The following is a 10,039-nucleotide window of genomic DNA, read 5'->3' as shown; positions in this document are numbered from 1 at the left end:
TTGTGAACCCAAGATTCACGTCCCACTAACACAGCCACCACCACAGGGTCAGATCTCTGGCTCCTCCCTCTAAACATCAGCTAGATTTTAGACCAGTCTTTCGGTTCCAAGGTCTCCTTTCCGGCCTTAGGACATCTTTTCCTTGGATGCTTGGCCCATTCTGCTAGGCTAACATCCACTCATGTGTACTGTTAGCTTCCAGGTTCCTTCTCCGACCCCCTTACCCAAATCATCCTTCCATCTGCATCAATCTCACCGCACCCCCACCCTGTTTCAGAACTCCACTTAATCATGACTAGCACTCAGGAACACACACAAAAGTCAATCTTTCATTTCTCTGCCTGAGTACATGTTTTAGTCTGGAAAAAAAACACTACCACACACCTACCTCTGCATCGAGAAACACAACCTGGTAGGTACAGAAGTGAGACAGACTCTGGGGATGAGACGGCTTACTTTGCATTTCCAAGGAGGCTGGTCAACCCCTCCTTTTAACTGTCATTTTCATTACCAGGGAGCTCACTTTACCTAAGCGACTTTTAAATCTCGTGAGTACAGACTGGCTCACTTCCACAAAAACCTGGCTCTTCTAACTGCCTATTTCCATCTATTTATTTTCAAACCTAGACAAAAAAGCTTTATCCGCCCACTGGGACCACAGCCCAGGAGCTGGGGGATGCAACGAGGTAGGAACCAGAACCCTCCCAACCTGTTTCCACCAGAAGCAATTACCGAGCAACTTTTCCCTTCCCATCTTCAAAGACAAAGGACATACTATGAATTTTTAAAAATTTTAATACAGTTCAATTCAGCGTGCCTCGTTCATTTCAGCTCCTTTACTGCCAGACCTAGAGGAAAAGAGATGAGTGTGAGTCACCCGGAAGACACGTTTTGTTTGAGCTACTACTGCTTGTCTGCATTTTGTTACTTAAGCTAAGAGGGCTCACAAAGCTCAGAAAGCCCACCAGAGAGGCTCTGCTTAATGTGTCAGAAGTTAGTGGTTACTGTTGGATAATAAAAATGTTCCCTCCCTCAGCCTTTCTAAGTATGTCCCAACCAGCCTTATGAAGCCCGGCAGTGCTGGCTGACTTCTCACTGTGAAGCAGCCGCTGTAGGAATCCTTCTGGGCTCCCCAGGCAGTGTTCCCCCAGCTCTCAGCTGCCTTTATTTTTTTAAATTGCGTAGCTAAAACTTATTAAAACTGAAGTATAGTTGGGTTTCCGGCTCACTCACCTGGGGGCAGGGACTGCTTCAGCTTCTCAGCCTTCTCTTTGTCTGTGATGACCAGGGTGTAAAGGTATCTGCTGCATCGAACTTTAAACTTCACATTATCCTTATTTTTCTTGATCTTGACAGCTACCAGAGAGACCAGAATCAGTCGTTAACCCAGAACAGATGTCGCACGTCCACCTGCTTTATACTTAAGGCACAAAGTGGCACTTATGGCTGCAACCGCCACCAGGGCTGTGCTCTCCCCCCTCCGCTGTCTCCGCTGAAACAGGAAACAAGAACCCCTGTCCCTCCAAGATCTCAGGATTTTAAGTGCCAGGAATCTGTGCTTCCTTTATATTAATACTCGAGAGCCCGGGGCTCACTGTTTCTATGTAAAACACAGGTAGCAGCCAGTACACTCAACACATCCTAGATCATTCTGTACCCCCCCAACTTTAAGGGATGATCGTAGTTCACCAAGTAAGGAGATGGATTATCTGCTGGGATCAAGAACATGCCACCCCACCCCATCTAGAAGCCAATTCTCTGCGTATGAGATGACATCCTGGGGTGACGGTAAAGCTCATTCTTCAGGACCCCCCGCACCTGACATAAGGAGCATGTGCTGAAGTTTTTCCTACAATTTGAACAGAACCCATTTTCTGGGCTCTTTATTGGTTTAAAGTTGTATCTCAGAGCCACAGCTCAGACAATGAGGAGCCCCAAGTGCACCCCAAATTCAATGGTGCAAGGTCTGAAGTTTAACGGTCTTCTACCGGACAGGTGCCCATGCACCTCCGCGAGGCCGGCAGCGGCTCCGGCTGCGGGAAGACACCGCCTCCCAGGCGTCGGTTAGTCACGTCAAGCACCTGTCAAAGTCCTGTCTCTGAACTTTCAAAAAACCCCAACAAAACAAAAAACACTTGAGACACTTTCAACAACTTGTTATAAAAGCAGTGAAGTCCCAACGGAGAAAAGGGTGGCGAAGCACTGCACGTGGCCGCTGGGACCTCAGCCCAAGCATCTGACCAGACACAAACACCAAGAGCGTCAGAGACCGCACGGGCTCACCTGGACTCCGCCCCGGCCCCACTCCCGCCAGTCACTGCTGAAGGGACAGGGAAGCAGCTCTGCGCTGAGCCTGCCCAAGGCGCTTTACCAAAGCAGAAACGGGGGTGTTTATGCAAGCTGACCTGTTCTGCCATCTTAACATTCCTCTTAAAGCTACGCACTCCACGCTGCCCCCAGCAGCTGCAGCGCTCCTACAAACTAACTGAACTCCCGCAAGGGCAGCCACATGCATCTCTTAAAAGTGCCTGCTCAACATTATCACATGATGTAGCAATTCTACCCTTGGGTGTGTACTCAAAAGAACTGAGAACAGGGATGAGAGATTTATACAGCAACGTTCACAGCAGCATTATTCACAAGAGCCAAAGGCAGAAACCACCCATGTCGTTGGATGGATGGACAAACAAAAAGTGGAACCTCCGCACAATGGGTTATTCAGCCTTTTAAAAAAAAATTTTATTTTTATTGGTTTTGTTTATTTTGGGGAGGTAACTAAGTTTATTTACTTATTTATTTTGACGGAGGTACTGAGGATTGAACACAGGACCTTGTGCATGCTAGGTACGCACTTTTCCGCTGAGCCACCCCCCCCCCACCGGTTATTCAGTCTTGAAGAGGAAACTGACAAATTCTACAAGGATGAATTTTGAAGCCATTTTGCTAAATGAAGTAAGCCAGTCATGAAGGGATGATTTCACTTACACGAGGGACCTAGAGTAGTCAAACTGAGAGACAAGGTAGAACAGTGGTGGCCAGGGGTTGGAGGGAGAGAGAACAGGGTGCTACTGTTTAATACATTAGTTTCAGTTTTGCAAGATGAAGAGTTCTGGAAAATGATGGTTGTACAACAATGTGAATGGACTCAACACCAGCAAACTGTACACCCCAAAATGGTCAATTTGATGTTATGTGTATTTTACAATTAAAACTATAAAGAAAAACTATCTTAGGAGACATTATCACTCCCTCTTCAACGGAAGGGAACAGTGATGTCATGTTTAACCTGTTGAGGACAGCTACCTTCTGGTAGAGCTGGCATTTGAACCCAGGCAGTGACTACAAATTCCCGGGTTTAAACAAACTGACCTGATAATTTTCTGTGCTTGACAGTACACAAAACATAAGCACACTGTCACCTGCGGTCCCCACAATCTGGGCAGGGCAGACATTCCCACCAGATGCTACTTGTCCCCACAGAAGGCCACCAGTTCATACACACCAGAGGATCAAAGGCAGCAGCCTGATTCAGGCAACGGGGACATTTAATTCTCCCTGTAGCTCCGTGAACCCCCAAAAGGTTCTCCCACACACTCCACCACTGACACAGGGCGTGAGAAATGGTGTCTTAGCCCACCTAAACACGTCAGCTCCAAGAGTACCCTACTTCCACAAATTATCCAATTTTCTCTTTATCACAAATCCTTAAGAGGGAAAGGGAGCTGTAATATGGATTATCTGATGCAACAAAAAAGACGGGGTGGGGGCGGCTGATCAGTGGTAGGGCGAGTGCTCGGCATGCATGAGGTCCTGGGTTCAATCCCCAGTGCCCCTGTTAAGGGGGAAAAAAAAAACTAAAAAGACGACCCTGGTTTAAAGTAACACAACATACGAATTCAAGACCCAGCATTAGACACAAGCCTCCCAAACATCTTTCAACTATTAACAAAGGGAGAAAAGCAGAATCTCCATCCACATTTTGTGTAAAACCACCCCGCCAAACAAAAAACCCAGAATACCAGCAGCTGGGGCTGGCACACATCTATCAAAAACTTGCCGCTTTATGTTTTTAACGCGCCAATTACTTCCCTCTTCGTTAACAAGCTTGGAAACTAATACGCATGTAAGTGTAATTACTCAGTTCACTGTGAGCAGGGCTTGTGCTCAGCCCATGACAGCGCAGAGCGAGGGTTCACGGAACACGTATTTCCAGAGTTTAATCCAGTAATGTACCCGTTCAGAGCACCTACCGTGCACACAACGAAACAAAATAGAACTCAAACCGGCTCTTTAGACGTCTGCAATTTACCAAGGAAGGTAAAATATTGGCCAACAGTCTTTTCTGCGGGAGACATGACTAAAGCACTGCTCCCAGACAGCAGGCAAGGGCCTACATGGCCCCCCGGCCCCGGCCTGGCGTTTTCGGGGAAGGCGCTCCAGCAGCAGCACCAGTGCAGGCCCGGCGCTGCGCACAACTGCTTATCTTGACCCTCAGAGCAATTACTTACATTTGGCGTCCTTTCGCCGAGCTGTGAGCAGGAAGTCTTTGATTTCCTCAATCTTGCGAGGCTGTAATACAAAGGGAACAGGAATAAGCTGCAGAGATACGCTTTCTGGTGATGGTCAAGTCCACCTGCCCCTCTCGGGCCTCCGGAGACCCCCGCAAAGGCGCCCCTGCTCTCCCCCCGGGGCCCGCATCCCCCGGGGAAGGTCCCAGGCAGGGGTCGTACTCACCATGATGACGAGACGCGGAAACCGCGCGGCCGGTACCTGCGGGGAAGATAAGCCTTGGCGTCAACGGGGCGGGGGGACCGGCGGCTACCCCGCTTCCCTTCCCCGCATCCCCGGAATGCCGACCCCATCGAACTCCATCCTCCTCCCCTGCACCTCTGATCCAGGTCCGAGGCCCCCAAATGTCTCCTGGCCGGGGATTACCCCGGATTACCCTCCATTCCCCACGTACGGCCCGAGAGAAACTCACTGCGAGCGGCGAGAAGCGAGGAGAACGGAAAGGGAAGAGACTTCCGCTTCCGGTCAGTTAAACACTCCCCCGGAGGAAGCTGGGTACGGTGTCTGTAGACGATCAAGATTCCTTAGGCGTTCGCTCCTCCCATAGCTGCATCTCTGCCCCCTTCTGGCCTAGATGAATAGTGCACCTCCCTGAAAACAATAGGTCGCTTCCTCCGTCCACTCGCTACCCTCACCCCAACCCTCTACCCAAATTCCACCCCTGAAGACCTGTGTTAGGCCTTATCATCCACTACTTCCATTAGACCTGTGTATTGGGCAGCTACCCAGGGGATTTTCTCATTTAAATGAAGGGACCCTCCTATATACATTTTAGAACCTCTCTCTGGTGGTTCTTCCCTCTTCCTCCTGGTCTCCTTTTCCACGGACATCTCTTCTACCATGGGCAGGGCCCTCTCGCTCTCTTCTTTCCACTTACTGGAGCTTTCCCACTTCCTGCTTCCAATTTCTTTAAAAACTGATCCAATAAAAGCAAGTCAAAACTTGCAATACTGACATTCCTGGAACATTCACATCGGGCAGCTCCTGTGCCAAGCGCTTGACCCGTGGGGCCTCTGTGATCCTCAGGTGCGCCTGTGAGAGGGCGTTACCCCAGTCTTACCCACAGGAGAATGGAGGCTTGTTGTTGCTGGGAGAGGTGACTTTAGGACTTGAGCCCACGCTCCCAGACTCCTCACCACTTTCTCGCGAGACTGTGCACCTGAAGCAGGCTGGCAGCTCTGGGAAGGCAGCATTCCCTTTGCCCCTTTGGTTTCTCGAGCCTTCATCCCATCCCTGGCATTATTTTCTCAGCACAAATTTACCCTAAACTCTTAGGGAACATCTTTCCAGGCTGGGTCTGGGAAACTTGAGGTTATCGATTTTATTTTTATCCTCCACTTTCATTTTATTTTTAACCTCTCTACAAATGTCTACATTTTATTATATTTGTTTTCCTGCCAATTTAATAACTGCACAGCAGAAGGTAATTGTCCTGTGCACATCATTATAGAGCAGCCCACCTGAAGAGAAAGAGTCCTTTGCCATGAACTTCACTTTGAACTCACTCTCCTCCCACCCTCCTTCCCTCCCATTAGACAAGCGTAGGTTAAGCAGCTTCCTAGAGGTGCTGGACATATAGGGAAGGATAAACCAACAGTCCTTGCCCCTGGGAGATCACGAAATCCTCTAATTGTACTAGAGAGCATTTTCAAAGAAACCAAATTATGTTTCTGTAACTACAGATGCATCTGAGTGTTAACAGTGGGAAAAATTAATTCGTATGGGCTTAATCTGAGATTCCCAGACCCCTTAGCCTGACCTCGTGCTGGGACAACCCCCTCCATCTCAGGCTGATGCCTTTCTGGTCTTTTCTTGCCTGCTGCTGTGTCCAAAGCAACCTTTCGGCCCAACCAACTGGATTCTTCGTGTGCTGGGCGCTTTCCGACTGCAGGCATCTGCCTGTGCCATCCCCTCTGATATTAAGTCCTGCTCATCCTCAGAGCTCAGCTCCCTCTTTCCTCCAGGCAGGACCCTGCACCTCTGCCCCGTCACTCATCACTCAGGCAGCAGTTACTCACACGCACCTCTTGACAGACTGCATGGCAGTGTTCAACTCTTCATTCATTTTCATCAACTTTTCTTTAAAGGTGAGAGTGGGGTCCCGTGTGAGGTTCCAAACTCCATTTGGAGCTGATAACTCTCAAAATGCAGTACTCATCCATATATAGCAGGTGTTCAGTGCTGACCCGTAGGATCCTCAAGACGGATGCAGCATCTGAGATCACTCACTGTAAGAAGGGTGGATGGATTGATGGAAGTATGGTTGGATGAATGAGGGAAGGGATCGAGAGAAGGATGGAAGGATGGAGGAAGGGATGGAGAAAGAGATAGAAGGATGGAAGGATGGAGGAATGGGTGGAGGAAGGGATGGAGGAACGCATGGAGGGATTAATTTGGACAGAGCAGTGCCTGGCACATAGTAAGTCCACAAAAATATTTATTGAGTGAACGCCTGGTGTTTCTCCCCACTGAAGGACCTATGGGACAGGGACAGGGACAAGGGACAGGGTGAGGGGCTGCATCTCTCTTTTGGCAGCGATCCCAGAGATGGACATTTACCCTCTTGAGTTGCATAGGAAAACATGGAGGGTAACAAAACACAAAGGCAAATTTGCTCAAGTACCAAAGGCTTTCTCCAGCTCCTCAAGGGGGACAAATAGCAAAATACAAGGCAGCCACTGGAAGGTGAGGTGAGGGCCCTGGAGGGAAGGCTTCCTGTGCTTCCTGGGAAGATGAGCCCCAAATGTCACAGTGTGGCAAGGACTGTTGGAAACAAGGGCCGAAGCCCCGGCCCTCAGTGGGACAGGCTGTGTCTCTGGCTGGAGCACGGGATGCTGCATTCAGCAGAAGCTTCCCTGGTAAGGCTGATACACACGCAAGTTGGAAAACTCTATGAGGGGCCCAGGGGAGGATCTCGTAGGAGATGAAGGCCCCTGGACTTGCCAGCAGGACACAGCATGGCCCAGTTTGCTGTTACAGGTCACTCTGGCTGTGAAGCGTGGAGGGTGGGTTGGAATGTCTGGTGGCCGTGGGGATGGTGGGGTCTACTGTCACTGCCCAAGGACCAAGCAGGAGGGTCTCAACCAATGGGGTCAGAGAGCTGGAGAAGGACAGAGGGCACGTCTAGCGCTGTGGGAAGCATCCATTCTCTCGCCTTTCCTTCCATCAATCTGCTGGGCTCCAGGTGGGTCTACAGCAGGTAAGGCACACAGCCTCCTCCCCCTCCCCCAAGAAGGCACCTGCCCACCCCCTCCAAGGTTGCCCAGTTCAGATTTCTCTTCAGCTTTCAGGAGACGTTGGAAGTAGGACCAGGACTGGCTAATATACTAGCACTGACCTCACAGGGGTGTAGGGACCGGTATGACCCATGGCATGGTCTGAAGGCGGTAGGAAGAACTCCCGAGCCTGCACGTTTCCTCTCTTTCAGTTCATCCCACTAACTCAATTAATGTTTAAGGAACCCTTACCCTGTGCCAGGCCCTGGGCTGGGCTCTGGAGATAACCAGGCTGTTGCAGTTTGGTGTTTCATCCAACCCATGTCCCAAGCAACCAGGGCTGTGCCGGGAGTTCGATGGTCCTCCTGGGGGTTGGGCGGGGGAGCTCATGGTTTCCATGAATGCCGGGAGGCAGGGGTAGAGGAATGGATCCCCAAATTGCCTTTCCCACGTTCTGCTGCTCCGTGGGCTTGTCCATGCCTGGCATCATTTTGCAAAAAATGGTGGTTGGTTCCAATCTGGCCTCCTTCACTTATTTCTAAAGCGAGGGATGTGTGTGGGTCATACTGCCTCTCTCTCCTCCCTCACAGGGCTGCTGGAAAGCCTAAATGGGACAATTAGAAAAGCCACAGTCAGAGCCATCCTGCCTGTCTCCTGGGATCCGAAAGTCCCTGCCCTGCCCTGGATGTAGTTCCCATGAGTCACCACACGAGGGCGCTGAGGCCATGACTGGGAATGGAAAGTGAAGAAACCAGCCCCCTTTCTGCCTTGAATCCTAAAAACCTCTGGCTGAGAGCACTTACATAAATTAGAGGTAATATTTGCATGGTATTTCATACCTGACGGGGTGCTCTCATATCTACCATCTCATATAATTTCTAAGAGGCCCCCAAGAGGCCCATGCCTCTGGCTGCCGGCAGGGCTGGCCTTTAAACCATCTTGGAAGGGGGTTGTTTATTGAACCTTAGAGGTTTTCAACAGAGAAGAGTGTGGAGTCCCTCCGGCTGAAATTGGTTACTCGGGAAAAGGATGAGGAGGGAGGGAGGGAGGGTGAGAGGGAAGCGGAGTACGAACTTGGGGGTGGTGCTTCTGGGGGGAACCCAAGATGGTTAGACTAAAGGAATGCAGGTTTCTCCCCTCCTCCAGCCCCCAAAGAGTCCGGGAGAACCTCAGGTGCTCACAGGGGATGCAGGTTTAATGTTTTCCCCACCGCTGTGCTAAAAGCCACAAAGCATGGATGGGTGGCCCGGAACACGGTTTCTCAAACTCAGAACTGCTAACTTTGGGGGGAGAGGAGGACTGTTCTGAACGTTGTAGGATGTTTAGTGCTCCCTGGTCTCTTCCCATCAGATGCCAGACCCTCATAATTGTGACAAACAATCATGTCTCCAGACATTGGCACATGTCCCTGGGGGGCAAAATCACTCCTTGTTGAGAGCCACTGGACTGAAAGGACAAAACCAAGAGCATATTCTTTATTATAATGGTTTCCGTTCTGCACCTGTGGCCAGTTTCTCCCGGGCCCAGGCCACTGTCTTCACGCCCCATGGCTGTTACTCATATTGGTATCCAGCCCTGGCTCTGGGATGCCCAAAGGATCAGCATCCTCTTCTGCTGCTTCTGTGTGGGTCTCTGGCTGGCCAGCAAGGACGGGTGTGGGCAGGGGGTCAGTCACCAGGAGCACATGCAGCCCTTGCCAGGAGCACATTTGGCCGGAAGCCCTGAACCTTAGGGACAGTGATCTCCTCCACAGGCTGGAGGACAGTTTCCAGTGGGTGACCTTGTAGGGGTGGGGGCTGGGTGAGGGAGGGGTGGAGTGGAGAAGGGAGAAAAGGCTCCTGCAGAGCCCCTCATTAAGGAGACCATAAGAGTGCAAACGCCCACTTGCCCAGATGGCTCATTGACTGATTAAACAAATTCAACCCATTTTTAGAGCGCTCCTTCTGTCAGCCAGGCCCTGGGCAGGCGGTGAAGACACAGACATAAGATCTGGTCTGCGTCTCTGTCCCCATCTCAAGAAACTCACAGACTAGCAGGAGAGGCAGTGGTAAGGCAGTAAGTACTTCTCACTGTGGGGCCAGATGGGGACCGTGGGAGACAGATCCAGGCTGGGGATGGACTGGGCCCAGGGAAACCCTCTGGAGGAAGTAACAAGGATGCTGATTCACAGCAGAGAGAACCCACCCAGCGCACTCACCACCCGCCCGAAAGAGCCAACCCTCACAGCAGATGTGTTCCGGAGGGGACAAGAAGAA

General features: G+C 50.8%; 1 protein-coding gene across 4 annotated transcripts; it reads right to left on the bottom strand.

Moving 5' to 3' along the window:
- Nucleotides 1–777: 777 nt before the first annotated feature.
- On the bottom strand, nt 778–5,077 carry RPL38 (ribosomal protein L38). Of its 4 annotated transcripts, none has more exons than XM_031685694.2 (5): nt 4,982–5,077; nt 4,735–4,770; nt 4,509–4,569; nt 1,234–1,356; nt 778–848 (listed from the first exon to the last, which is right to left on the bottom strand). In XM_031685694.2, exons 2-5 carry the CDS (start codon nt 4,735–4,737, stop codon nt 823–825), a joined length of 213 nt encoding a protein of 70 aa, XP_031541554.1. In that variant the 5' UTR covers nt 4,738–4,770; nt 4,982–5,077; the 3' UTR covers nt 778–822. The 4 variants fall into 4 exon arrangements, with proteins under 4 accessions (XP_031541554.1, XP_015090734.1, XP_031541555.1 ...); XM_015235248.3 differs by having other exon boundaries at nt 4,888–5,009; XM_031685695.2 differs by lacking the exon at nt 4,982–5,077 and adding an exon at nt 4,946–4,964.
- Between the last annotated feature and the right edge of the window lie 4,962 nt (nt 5,078–10,039).

Source organism: Vicugna pacos, chromosome 16, assembly GCF_048564905.1.
Source record: "Vicugna pacos chromosome 16, VicPac4, whole genome shotgun sequence".
NCBI classification, from domain to species: Eukaryota; Metazoa; Chordata; class Mammalia; order Artiodactyla; family Camelidae; genus Vicugna; species Vicugna pacos.
Note: the sequence above shows the minus strand (reverse complement) of the source record. Positions and strands in the feature narration are given on the sequence as shown.